The 14,594-nt window shown below is 38.5% G+C and overlaps 1 protein-coding gene across 1 annotated transcript; it reads right to left on the bottom strand.

Annotated features, from left to right (window-relative positions):
- Window positions 1-2,752: 2,752 nt before the first annotated feature.
- Window positions 2,753-9,659, bottom strand: LOC146320036 (arrestin domain-containing protein 3-like). Its single transcript, XM_084728157.1, has 6 exons — window positions 9,301-9,659; window positions 7,714-7,771; window positions 7,404-7,551; window positions 5,841-5,940; window positions 4,565-4,824; window positions 2,753-4,458 (listed from the first exon to the last, which is right to left on the bottom strand). Exons 1-6 carry the CDS (start codon window positions 9,533-9,535, stop codon window positions 3,805-3,807), a joined length of 1,455 nt encoding a protein of 484 aa, XP_084584283.1. The 5' UTR covers window positions 9,536-9,659; the 3' UTR covers window positions 2,753-3,804.
- Between the last annotated feature and the right edge of the window lie 4,935 nt (window positions 9,660-14,594).

Genomic DNA, 14,594 nt, shown 5'->3' with positions numbered 1-14,594 from the left:
TAAGTTTTAAAGCTTTTGCTTAATAAACAAAATATGACTTTCCACATTCACCACATCCAGTTTAACTTCAAGGAAAATGTAAGTGAAATTTCAAATTCTTTATCTATGAATAATAAAGAAAGAAAAGTTAAGACCTAAAACATACATGAAAACAGAATGCACTGATTTGGAACAATTTTTTGGACCGATATTCAGTTGAATACAGGACAAAGACAATATATAATGTTCAAACTGATTAACTTTATTGTTGATTTGTAAATATACTATAATTCTAAATTTGATATTGGCAACATGTTCCAAAAAAGTTGGGACAGGGGCATGTTTACCACTGTGATATATAACACCTATTTTTTATTTTTTATTTTACCCACCATCAGTAGGCATTTGGGAACTGATGACACACATTTTTAAAGTTTTGACAGTGAAATTCTTCATAAGGCACCACAGATTTTCAGGTCTGAACTGTGGGCAGGCCAGTCCAGTACCTGAGCTCTTTCTACCAAGAAGCCCCACCGTTGTAACACGTGCAGAATTACATCTTGGTATTGTCTTGCTGAAATAAGGAGGGAGACGTCTGGATGGCAGCACATGTTGCTCCAAAACCTGTGTGTAGCTGTCAGCATTAGTGTGGCCCTCACAGATGTTAGCCAAGATGTCATTGGCATCAACACACCCCGAGGCGATCACAGGCGCTGGCATTTTAAGTTATTGGTAACAACCTGGATGGTCCCTTTCCTCCATTGCTTCAAAGTCACAACACTCATGATTTCCAAAAATAATCTAAAATGTGGCCCCAGAGAAGTCCTGTGTTTCTGCATTGTTAATATAAGTCATGTAAGTCAGTCATGTCATGTGTTAAATGCAGTGCTGTCTGATGGTCAAAGGTCACAGGTATTCAGTGGTATTTTATAGCCTTTACCTTTATATGCAGAGAATCTCTGGAGTCACTGAATCTTTTAATGATATTGTGGACTGTAGTTTTGTGCTGAGAACCATTATTAATCATAAGGACTATTTGCTCACTTTTTTACAAAATGGTGAACCTCACTCTGTACATACTTGTGAATGAGTCTTTCATGGATGCCCCTTTCAAACTCAATCATGATACTATCACCTGTTACCAGTTAACCTGGTGAATGTTCCAAACAGGTGTTTTCTGAGCATTACACACACAAAGAAAGACTCTTCCATACTTTTGTTGTCCCTGCTCAAACCTTTTTGGAACATGTTGCATGTTACAACATTGCAACCTATGTTTATTTACATTTTACACGGTCTAAAATTTTAGAATTATTGTTGTATCAGGCTATTTCACTGGGAAAATATTCTGCACATTCTCAACACATTAATCTATCAGAAAAAAATGTAAGTCAAAATTTCTAATTATTTATCAATAAAGAGAGAAAGTAACAGGTGTATCTTTGTTTGATGTTGTGAGATTATTTGCAAATGGCTGTGCCAACTAGTGGTTCTAGGAGGTACACATACGTAAATCAGCAACATTTGCATATCTTCACTATTTCCCTGTTGGTGATAAAAGAAAAGTAAATAACATTCATTGAGGGAGCATTTTAGGTGTAGTTGGGTGTGTTTGGTTGATTGCGTAACAGATTTCAATGAGGGTACATATCATGTACTTAAGTAATACCTTTTTTTGCACTTCCTGCACATTACTGTGGTTTCTTGTTCATCTGATCTTGTGAATCCAAACCACTTCCACACTACTGAAGTCACTAATGAAGTTTTGTTGGTACTAACTCTGATATTGCCATTCTCACAATTCTTCGTGGTTCCCACTTAAGAGAACACATGTGCACCTGTTCATACGAGACAGATATGGGCAACATAAGCTCAACCACAATCGGGCCACATGTGGCAAGGACAGATCTGGGCCACATGTGGCATGCCATCATATAAATAGTGCCGTCATTGCCAGACCTGGCCCACATCCAGTTGACATACCACTTGCCATGCCAGCAGTCCGCCAGCAGTGCCGCTATGTGGGTATGAGTTTTTTGTATTATGAAAAAAAGTGAAGTATACAATATGGCACACCTCTACTGTGTTTATGTTTATCATTTACATGTTTACACCTGACAACCAGTATCTGTTCTGCTTTCAGAGAGGCTGAGCAAATACCTGGGTCTGAAATAAGCTTTCATGGAACTTGTATGAAGTAACTGAATTAATGTTCCTCATCTGATGATCTAATCAGTGTGAACTTATCACTGAAATTCATGGTGGTTTTGTTAGTGGTGAGCGACAGGATTTCCTGATACATCCTGCATTACTACTCACGAGTCATGCATTAGTTAAAGGGACAGTTTGCACCAAAATCGAAATACATATTTTTCCCCTGGCCTGTAGTGTTTTTTTTTTTATGTGTGAGCAGCAGAGTTTCAGAGATATCGACTGTAAAGAAGTCTGCCTTCTCTTCAAGATAACAGAACTAAGGTGGAACTCAGCTTATGGTTCTAAAAGCACCAGATAAAAACATTTGAAACATTTAAAACCAGTGACTCAAGATAATGCACAGACCTTGTTGTGAGCGGTTTCATGTAGCAACTGCTTCCTTTTTAGTAGAAAAAAGTAGTTCCAGTAGATTCTACTGCATAAAACTGGTCACAATAAGGTCTTGAGTAACCAAGTCATGATTTTCGGAAAGAGTCACTGGCCCAGAAATTAAACGCACAACTGAATTAAGTAGTTGAAACAGAGTTTTCACTCACACTGAAAGATTCACAGAGACACATTACCTGATACTTCTTTATTCAAGTGTACAGGTAAGAGGAAACACTGGCAACTTTGCAGTATAGCAAATCATATTTGCTAAGTATTGCATAATGAAACAGAAGTAGTTGACTGTCTATGTTAAACTGAACAAAAGTGAAAATCTAACAAAAATATACAGATTTGGCCTCTTAGTTGATTGCTTTACTAAAAACAACATATAAAAAGATTTTTTTTCTTGATAAAAGTACATGTTGTCCACTTTCTTTAAAATACCCTACGAACAGAAGACTGAGGTAGAGAGAGGATGTATAAAAAAAACTGATCACTTGAGGACACTTGAGTTGAACAAGGCACGTAAAGTACACAGTGTATCCTGATGCCCGAGGTATGAGTAATAAAGCTATCAGCTGGACGAAGCCAATTAGCAACCTGAACGGACCAGAAAACACACAACACATACAATGCAAAAGTCCTATTTTTTTTGTATACAGTTGTTCACATGCATACAGTAAATATTGCATACAATGGCTTTTTTTGTTTTAAATGCACAATATCTGAGGTCTGCTGCTATGGAGCTCACATTAAGGCAATAACAAAAGAGACATTGTGAAATTGCATGGAACTGTTTTCTTCCTTAAACAATCACCACTGCAAAAGAAACACTATCTGACATGACTCAGGCACAAATCATGTTAATGAACGAGGTAATGCGTTAAGTTTTATTCAAGACATGTCTAGTCATGTTTGCAGACTTCCTCCCTCACTCTCCGACGTTTTCCTGGAAGTTATGGCAAACAGTGGCTAGCAAGGAAACATACCTTTATTTTAATAAATTATGGATTTCTTTAATGATTGTTAGGACAATAATAGTAGTATAAAATTACAAAACTAAACAAAATACGTAACATATGTCCAGCATTTTTAAATATTTCAATGCAGAACTATTATACACATGCTAAAATATACATATACTAAAGCTTTAAATTCACACACTTAGCAGCACTAATAAAGGGTTAAAGATACAATTTAGGTGAGTGTATTACACCTATAAGTATTTTAGCATACATTCTATTATTTTGTGTCAGATTTGTCAGTAGCAGAAGGCGGGAAAAGGACTGAATATGATGGAGGAGCATCATTCATTTGAGACAGGAAGTCCACGTTCAGCTCTGGAGCTGAAGGCAGCAGGTTGTATGTAGGAGCCACTAAGGATGTGTTAAATGACGGGGAAAAAAAAGGGGACGGTTGGCTCTCTGGGGCACTTGGAGGTGGGGCATATGCCAGAGCAGTAGGTGGGGGATATGCCGGGGCAGTAGGTGGGGGATGTGCCGGGGCAGTAGGTGGGGGATATGCTGGGGCAGTAGGTGAAGGAAATGTCGGGGCGGTGGGTGGAGGTGGATGAAGCACAGAAGATGGAGATGAAAATGGGGATCCATACGGAGACGTCTGAGGCTGTGGGTTACCGTAGCTCATGTTTGCTGGCTGAGCAGGGTACTGAGGTGGTGCTCCAGGCTGTCCATAACTTCCTGAGGGTGAGACTGCAGGATAAAGACCCACAGGCACTGCAGGAGGAGGGAAGTCGCTGCTGCTTGGGCCCCCAACAGCATTAGCTGGATAGGGATGTGCTGCCACACCAGGCTGAGGGCGAGGAGCTAAGGAAGGAGGATAAATGACCACGGGGAACTTGACTTCTGGATCAGAAGCAAACCTGATGTCCAGGTACACCTGAGAAAAAAAAAAATACGACTGCTTCATGAGCACATGATGCTTTACTTTTGAAACAGATTGATAAAAGAGCGTCTGAGTTTGACCTCGTAACACTGTTTCGTACCTTTACGTGGTATTCCACTGAGACAATCTCACAGTTGTGTATCGTCAGCTTCAGATCTCGAGGAATCTGCATTTCACACCTGAAGCTCATCTCACTTTTGGGTTTAATGTAGTTGTCAACCGCTTTGAGGATAACGGTGTTGTCACATTTGGTGTTGCTTTCGGCACGGTACACCACATCCTGGACTAAACTGTATTTGGGTCTGATCTTCTCATTGGTAGAGCCGTTGTTGACGTTTGCAACAATCATTATGGTTTCACCTATGAAGAGAACAACATAATATTTTGGATTAATTTTAATTTATTCTGATTTAAGAGCCTCGCAGCACATAATTAGTTCTGACAATAATCATGAAGCTGCGTCCAGATTGAAATAAAAGGAAGACTGAATGAATGATAGAGATTTAATAAATAATTATAATTTACCCAAAACTCAATATTTTCAAGGGACACTTCACTTGCAACTTTTTGTGGATTTGCCATGATAAGTATTTTACTTGCCATGAGTCCTGTACAGTATACCTAATCATCTCTGGATAATATTTGGAACAGCAAATAAACAATACACAATTCTCCGAGGTGTGTTCTTTCATTTAGTAGAGGCTTTTCTTCATCAAAGGTTATGCAACATAGATGCCCTGAGTTTCAGTGTGCCTCTCCATGTGTGGTATCACACTACTGTCACGGCTGACACAAGACCTGCTGCACCTCACTACTCACACATGAGTGTATTAGCACTTTGTATCAAAGTATTTAGCATTTCTTTTTTTTTCTACCACACATGCTGAAATAAAGCCTTTTTTTAGGTGTTGTGACATGTCTGACTACAAACCAAGCGCTCTTCTATTCTAGTCTCGAGTCTCTGGACGAGTGCCTCTGAGTTGAAACAGAATTTAGAGAAACTGAATTTGAAACTGGATCTGGAACTTCGCAAACCTGAATCTGAGCTGAAAGCACTTCCAGTAAAATTCAGTTTTAAACCATTAGATTTAATTTAAATCTGTGAAATAAAAATTCAAATTTGAACTTGTCAAGAGCACAGGTGTAAGCCAGCAGGGCACTGGAGTGGACACATCTAAATGGAATGCATCCATTATTAATGCTATTAATTACACACATGTTTCTCCTGTAATGACATCTTGTTGGCAGAGGTAACAAGCTGGAAAAGAAAAACAATGATGTCAACAGCACTACTGCATGTTTCATTATTATAGTTTACTATTTTGCAAAACACTGGCTCTGACAAGCATCACACAATAAAAATTAAATTTTACTACCTGGGGCATAAGCCCTCTTGTCAACGATGACATCCATGTGCAACTTGTCTCTCTGGAAAGTTCCCATCATTCTGCTTACTGAACCAATCTGGCGACTTGACTAGAATGAAATAAACAGGGAAAACTATTAACTCGTCATCCACTTCCATTAGTAATACAATACAGTGCATGATTTAAGTGTTACAGTTATAAAACAGGGGAAGATACCCAGGAGTGTTGAATCTTGTTGCTTTCTGTGTAGTATGTCATTGTAAGCAGTGTTTACTGGAACTACTTTCAACATAAGAAACTTTATCTATGAAACTGTCCACAGGTCTGTAAATTATCCAAAGTAACTGTAACATTGTTTCTGCAAAGACTCATTGCTGCTGAGTTTTTTTTAAATACGATTTTTCAAAACTTTTCAGCACAAATTCAGCACTTTTCATGTGGATGTCAATGTTTAGGGTAAATGTAGTCAACTACCTCAGTGCTTCTCTACGACACTTATGATGGGCGTAGGGATTCCCCTGAGGGCAAGTGCTGATGGGAACTCAGCTTTCGCTGTTAATAAAGCACACACTGAGGAATTTATCACTTCAGTTGACTAAAATCACCATCAACACTGGACAACCGCATGCAAAGTGCAGAAGACCCTATCTAGAGAATATCTACATTATTCTATGGTAACGAAAACACAACAATCATCAGTCAGAGACCCCTCAATCACCTGAGAGTCTTCAAGTCAGGCAGTTTTTTTTTGTCAAACAGTGTGCATTGAACTTTTGGAGACATTTTGGTTCCTAAAAGTTTCTGCAGACTCCTCACTTTCACGCTGCTCTCTGGGGTAAATTCATTCCACTGAGTTATCCCATCTGCTCAGTGAAGAGATTTGTAACGGGTACAGGCAGTTATAGACCCAGCCAGTCGCCTGGACTAAACTCCTAAACAGACAGCTGCCATCACCATGGACACGTATACTTCTGACATGAAGGCACTGCAGCAGAGGCCTTGCCTGGTAAGGCTCTGAGATGACCTTATCCTCTACCTTCTGTCTAGAATTAGTGAATTTACAGCTCACAGCAACTTCATACAACATAGTCTCTGGCACATTTTCCATCCGTCGTTAGCATAGTTAGCACACATTAGCTCGAAGGGCTTGTTCACTGTTGCCCTGAACGTCCTGCCGAATGCTGCTCAAAAGTCTGGCAGCTCAATAAAGCGTTGCCTGATGGTCTATATGAAAAACTATGGCACAAACAGTTGAATATTCATATTGAATAGCCATGTTGGACTGACAAAATTCAGGGTTGGGCACAGCCTAGAACACACAAGAAAATTACATTCAGTTTCTGCCATATTGTGCCAATAAATCCCAGTAAGTCTTTCACACTGGATCTTAAAATGACTGCTGTGAAAATGGCTTATCACTTCCACTCCACTGTGGTGGCACAATCGGCTTCAGAGCTGGATATCTCAACATCACGTTAGAAAATGTCTCCACATCCTATTCTGTGGAAGAAGTGAAAATAGTTTCTGTCAAGTGACATATCAGAGATTTGTGCATTTAAGTGTTTCACAAACCACGAGAGACTGAAGGTTTGGAATGGACTTTGAGACAAAAAGTATCTCCTTTTCTACTGTGCTGTCCAGCCTCCAGCTCCTGCACAGCTTGGCTTCCAGCTTGTAGACAATCTTGCCATGAGCCCCCTTGAAGGACGAAGGCATGCCTCTGAAACGGAGAACCAGCAAATTAATGTTACATAATGAGAACTGAATTAACATCAATAATCTGATCATCATGTCAATACTTATAAATAAATAAATACTGTCTATATTCATTGTGAAAGTGCAAACATTATGCTTGAGTGACTTGTCTAGTGACTTGTCTTACTGTAATGGTATCTGAATGCTGAATGGATAGACATGGTTGCCTCGGGGAACTACAGTATCTGAAAGAGAAAGGATTTTAGTCATGTACTGCTGTTACCTGCTACTACCAGGCTACAACAAAGAGTAACGAATGCAGTGGTGGAAAGTATCAAAGTAATTTTACTCAAGCACAGTACTTAAGTATGCTTTATAGACTTGCACTATATATTACCATTTAATGCAATGCAATTAAAACAATACTCAAATACTCAACCATACAACCTATAACATTACCGATGCTTACACAACATGCAACAGTCAAAAACTGAAGTAATGTTGTCATTGTGGTAGCAGGAAATGTGGACCAAGTGGTGAGTCATTTTCACACAAAATGCTTTCAATTACCGCATTTTCCGAGTCCATTAACTCCTCAAGTTTATATTTCCATCAGTTGCAAAACACCACATATTTGCAGCACACTTTTCAAATGCCAACATACACAACAGGAAGATGGCACATTTTGTGCATTTTTGCGGTAAGCATATTGAAACACAATCTCATAAGATTATTTACATTTTTTTTTAACTAGAAAATAATCATTCCAAACACAGGTGACTGTAATTTCAGCTGAAATCCTACCCGGGTGTCCTGTTTTTCCTCCCCAAAACAAACTTGTTTGTTACAAAACAGACAAAAAGGGGGCAGCTTCAGAATGATGTTGACTGGAGACATGATGGATCATGAAAGTCAGCTTGGAAGGGAAAGAATAGGGGCAGGGTTGAATTTGAGATTCCAGAAGATAATTTCCAAGATGCATCTCCAGTGAAAACATACGATTTGATATTGATGATAATTTGTGGCCAAATGCAAGTGAGGCCAATTTCCATTTCCTGACATTTTACAGACACATCAACTAGTTGACCAGTCAAGAAAATATCGACAGATTATTCGACGATGAAAATAATTGTTAGTTGCAGCCCTAAATCTGAGTGCCTAAGATTTTCTTGACTGCTAAACAATTCCTTATAGGCACAATGTGCAACATTTTCTTAAAAAGTCTTGTATAGACTCATATAAACATAATTCCTTTGAATCATCACGTATGATTTGATCTTGTCAATGTACTTTATATTCTGTTGCATAGTTTAATTTACAGCAAACATCATATTCTATAACCTATAAGACCATTGATATTGTATATTGGGGCATAACCTAGAAATATTGTGACATAATTAAGTTATATCAATATAAACTACTGTAAACTCTTTGGCCAAAATGCACGTAGGTAATGCAGACTATATTAAGTTTTTGAGTTTGATATGTGTTTTGAAGAATGGTTTCAGACTGATGCTTGCTAGAACTGAAGAAGACTCTATAATGCCTCATAATGCCTCAATAGTGACTTTAAAAAGCATGGAGCCATTTTTGTACAGTGTATACTTTAGGTTTTCGTTATTATTCCTGATAATTCATGCACAAGTATTGAATGTGGGTTACTGTAGCATCACTGACTGATCGTGCCAGAAGCAACACAGGACATGAAGAAAACAGGGTGAACAAAGTCACATTATGTCAGGTCACGTCACTGCATAAGGCATGCATAACTTACCCTCTGCAACCAACAACTGTTTCATCTTGAAAAGCCTCCTGCTTGCGGAGAAAACACGAGAGTCCTCCCCGCTACTCGTCCAGCGCACGTTAGCGTCCCCTTTCGCTTTTACAAACAGACTGTCAACTGTTGTCTGCTTTGTTAAAATCAGCGTTACTCTTCCAGTTACAGTGTCTCCCTCCGAGAACGTCCCGTCCTCGTTCAGCGCGTCGTAAGTCATCGTTATCATCGGCATGGTCGTACAGAGTAAGCGCACGCTGTTATATGAATAAATAAAGCATGTGATCTGTCCACCAGCTGATCTCCACACGTGTCTGCCGTCTACTTTCACTGCCAGGGCAGCAATGGCTTCTGGGCTGCTGGGCACGGAGGACTCAACCACAACAGACACGCCCAACAGATAAAGAGGGACTTTGAGGACATCCGTGCATCTGTGAGACCTCTACTGCCATCCAACGTACAAAGGAGAAACTGGGGGGCTCGTGACAAACAAGACCACTCATTGCAACTGTTCAAAAAATGATGCTACGGAGCCCCCTGGTGGTCAATCATAGGAACAAATAGTGACGTGGGAATACGTTACATTACATACATTTTTTCAAAACAAGTAAATAAGCAACAAGTTTAAAGGAAGAAAGGGTAAAAGAACGAAAGGAAAAGGGGGGATATTAATGCTACAATTTCTAAATTCATAACTTAGATCAGTGTTTTCCAAACTTTTTTCCTGGGACCCAATTTTTTTTGAAAACCATTGCGACCCAAGTCACAAGAGGCCTCTACAATAAATGAACCTTTGTGACCAGTTTTACTGTCATTTTTGCATCACTCTATATTATCCTCACACTTTACTGAAAACATGTACACATATTCAAATGCTATATTTGAGAAATAAATTCATTTAGGTTGATCACACAGGCTTTCTCGTGTTTTTTTTAAAATCTCCTTTTATCAGGAAAACAAGGACATTTTAGTCTATTTCATATATGAGACAAAATAAGTGAATTAAGTTGGAATTAATGGCGTCTTGTTCTTTCCTCTCATCAGTAAAACAATACACATTTTTAAAATGCTTTATAAAAGGTGGACTGCAGGTATAAGTATTACATTTGCAAACTTAACTCCATAGTATTTAATCTATTTGAGGACCTAAATAAAATCTCCTGTGACCCAGGTGTGGGTCCCAACCCAGTGTTTGGGAGTGACTGACTTAGATACACTTTATATGCAACACATACCCTTAGAGCTTTTATAGCTTTCTGACATGACTTTACAAGATTGACTTGTTCTATATGGATAGATATATAGTACTTTATTGATCCCAAACTGGGAAATCCTTGACATATTCTATAAATATTAAAAATGAATATCTACAGAATATCTAAGAATGCACAATATAAAAATGTGTTAAGTGAGGTAGAGTGGGAGCAGAAACAAGATGTGCAAATAAGAAAAAAGTAAGAGGGCAGACAGCCATGTTTTTTTTAACCGTGGCTTTAAAGTAATTTACAGAATGACAGCTGAGTACAGGAAAGTATTCTTCCTCATACAGCTCTTGAACCTGAGAGTCACCAAATGAATTGTACTCCCTCTTGTGGCGTAACTGTGGTATTCCCTCATTCTGGTAAAATAGTTCCACAGGTACTTTGGGACATTGCTATAAACAATCCTATGTGTTTAACACATTTTAATTAGCATAACTCTCTCTTCCACTTTCAGCCATATAAGGCTGATAAAGTGAAGTAACTGGAAATGTGTGCTGGATGAAAGTTTGAGTGTCAGCTGTACCAAATACCAAACACCTTTGCACAAAATCACAGAACCATTAAGAAAAGCCTAATTCCTTAACTGTAAACTCCTTAACAGTGACAGGAAAATCAAAATGAAAAAATAATTCATAGTTCATAAAATCACCATCCGTGGTAATTAGCTGACTTTCCAACTCACTTGGTTGTTTGTTTGAATGTATGAATTTGGCACCAGTTTTGTTTTTATTGTCAAATTGTTTGACATGTGCAATTTGTTCAGGGAGGAAAAACTTGGCTCGGATATTTACATGGCAACCTAGAAATAAAAACAAGGCAATCTGGAAGCTTTATTAATGAGACATCAAACGTACACCCTCTGTCTTGTCATTCATATCTACATTTGTTGGAGATATATGTTGGGAAAGAGTTTGACTATACCTGCAGATTTTTTTAAACCAACAAATTGATAATATGCTTCACAGGTTTTTTTTTTTTTTTTTTTTAACTTTTCATTATTTGCATGAACACAAGAAAGACATTGATGTAATTTCTACATGTCATGAAGGATTCAGAGACTGGTTCACTTATTTTGGTCATACTCACACACAAAACAATGTACTTATTTATTAATTTTTAATCTTTTTTTTTATTTTCCTACAACCTTTGGTCCCCCTGGCAAGTTTATGACTACAGAGATGATATACACAAGGTGTTATCTTTTTCAGTAAAGTTGATTAATAAAACTGGGCACATGAACACGTGCTGCACTCAGATGAAAAAAGCAGAGGGAGAAAAAAATAACTGAAGATGAGTTCATATGAACCTCAGACTTACAACATGAACCTCTGACATTTTAATAAAAGGACAGTTGAACTTAAAAACACTTTTAAAGCCAAAACTGAAACTTAATGACAGGCCACAGTGTTGTAATTTCCATAATTGACTTGACTTGATTTTTTAAAATAAACTGTTGTGAGTGGCTTATTTTCATCTATTCATACAGGGTAAATTTTTCCTCACACTAGCTATTGGGCCATGGTTTCATTAGGCTGCAACAGAAAATAATGTTGTATCACAGTATTCTAAAATTATTCTTATTCTTTCAGTTATTCTGTGGATCAGGTTGTGTTAGTCACTCACCTAATGTTGACTTTATATATCACACATTTATCGGACACATTTTTATCTAGTAACGTGAACTGAATGTGCCCATGTTAGGAGAAATTAGAAAGAGTTTATACAACCTGCACAATTAAGAAACGTGCAAATCTCGCGAGAGTGTCCTTCTGGGCAGGACGCGACCCCGCCCCCCGCCCCCTCTGCGCGTCGCGGTCAGGTACGCGTGTCCGTTTGCGCGGCGGGCCTTCAGCCAAACCAACAGTGGACAGTTTGTAAGTGTTTTACAACGGTTTACTCAGTAATTACATATTTTACGCGCCTGTTAGCAGTTGCAAATTTCGACCATATATTTTTTTTTACCTGCCTGGTGAGCATCACAGGTACAACTTGAACTTGCTCGGAAAAAGAACAGTTGTTTGGTTAATTAGTGCAGCCAGGTGCAGAGATGGACTCGTGGTCAAAGATGAAACTAGCAAAACTGGCTAGGATCTTGGGAAACGTTTGGCGTGCTTTAAGATTTTAGTATATAGTTTGTTTAAACTGGAGAATTTAGAAAATGAATTGTACTCAAACCAGACAGAAAGCATGCGGCCCATTTCTGAGAGTGCTGCTGATGGATTTTCCCCTACAATGCATTATAAAAAGGAAATGTAAATGGTGTTAAATGGTGCATGGACGGGTTCCGTGCATTTGTGAAGTTTAACTTGCAGTGACCTTAAACGTGTGCATTTTAATGGACATCTACAGACAGATTGCATGCGTTATGTAATTTCCTGTCAATATGGTCACATTACGAATCCGTTCAAGACATTTTATACTTACGTGACCCTGAAAAGGGACTTGATGTCACGTTTTCAATGTGGATAATGCATAAACATCGACATGTGCTAAATATAGTGATAAAACACGCTGGAACAGTGATTCCCAAAATGTGGACCATGGGCTGTGAAGGCCCTGCAGGTGGGCCTTGGGAGGTCATGAAAAATAAGTCAGTAGAAATGACCATATTAATGATCAATTTAAGAAAAAGTAACCAGAACTAATAAAACAAAGTCATTATTCTTCATTTATCTGATTTGGTTGAACAGTTTCTTTCTTGTTGGTGACTCCTCACATTAACACCAGAACACATTGCATATCTTGTCACTGGTATAATTAGTCTTGTGTATTGATCAGAGTCCAGATTTTCAGATTATTTTCAGGTATTCTGAAGTTTGGGAATGGCTGCACTAGAATGATGGGGGGGTCGGGGATGCCCACTGGCCAAATGACCAATGAATGTTCAGATTTTGCCACTTGTACATTTTTTACCAGCATTTTGTTGGTGGTTAGATTGTGATATGACCGTGCCGTGAAGCGGTTACTGCCACGGTCACGTCTGGAGCTGCAATGATTAACCTAATCGATCCGTCGATCAAAAGAAAGTTAATTGCCAGCTAATTTGAGTATCTTGATTGATTCATCGTCTCGGTCATTTTCCAACCAAAAACGTTTTGCTGATTCCAGCTTGTTAAATGTAGAGACTTGCTGCTTTCCTTGTATTTGTGATGATGTCGCTCCTGGCTCTGGGAAGTTTGGGATGAGAATTTTCCACAATTATTTGCTACTTTAAAGACAAGTGATTAACTGGGAAAATAATCTTCAGATTAACTGATAATGAAAATAATTGTTAGTTGTAGCCCTCAACACATTTGATGGATGGTGGAGATGGGAACACTGTACGTCAACAATAAAATCTAAATTTAGCCTATTTAGGTTAAGTTGAGTGTATTAGAACTTTCAGAAAAATCTGAGCTTCTCTTAATTTATGTTTGGTTGTTGATGTCAATGGTATTTACAAGTTTGAAACTCATAATGACATTAACACTCACTTTTGTACTGCACAAATGACTCCATCACTTTCAGGCACATTGGAAAGTTACACAGATCACCATTGTAAGAGTATATAAACTCAGTCCTCTGTTGACTGTCTGTGGTAAAAGTTTTAAATGCAGTTGACTAATACTGAAATTATCATTGCAGTGTTGTGCGTTAGTGCTTTCAAAGTTTCCCCTAGTTTAGATAATAGTAACCTAACGTCAATAAGCCGGTGTGTTGTCAACAGAAAGTGCTATGGAGACTGTTACCTTGCCAATGTGGTGAGTGCAATGAAAGGAGGAGGGAGGAAATGAAGTCAGGGCCCAAGACAACCAAATGCAACCAGTGTGAGAAAACAAAGGGACCAACAACAGAAGTATAATTGGAGAAAGGAAAGCGTGATTTAAGAAGACAGTGAAATGAAAAGTTCTTGTCCTGTAACACTGGCACAGGTTAGTTCTTGGTAACTGTGTGCTGTGATGTGCGTGTTGCCTTTTCTGTCTTTGATGTGTTGTCTTGGCTTGCAGAGTTGCAAAACAAAGACCGCTGGTCTTTATGATCTGCACTTGGGCT

This window comes from Lutjanus erythropterus, chromosome 10 (genome assembly GCF_056507025.1).
Source record: "Lutjanus erythropterus isolate fLutEry1 chromosome 10, fLutEry1.hap2, whole genome shotgun sequence".
Taxonomy (NCBI): Eukaryota; Metazoa; Chordata; class Actinopteri; order Lutjaniformes; family Lutjanidae; genus Lutjanus; species Lutjanus erythropterus.
Note: the sequence above shows the minus strand (reverse complement) of the source record. Positions and strands in the feature narration are given on the sequence as shown.

Coding starts and splice junctions, on each gene's coding strand:
- LOC146320036 (XM_084728157.1), bottom strand. CDS start 9,535: ATGCCGATGATAACGATGACTTACGACGCGCTGAACGAGGACGGGACG. Junction 7,552..7,713: donor AGCATTCAGATACCATTACA/GTAAGACAAGTC, acceptor TCTCCGTTTCAG/AGGCATGCCTTCGTCCTTCA. Junction 4,825..5,840: donor CAAGAGGGCTTATGCCCCAG/GTAGTAAAATTT, acceptor TTCTCTTCATAG/GTGAAACCATAATGATTGTT.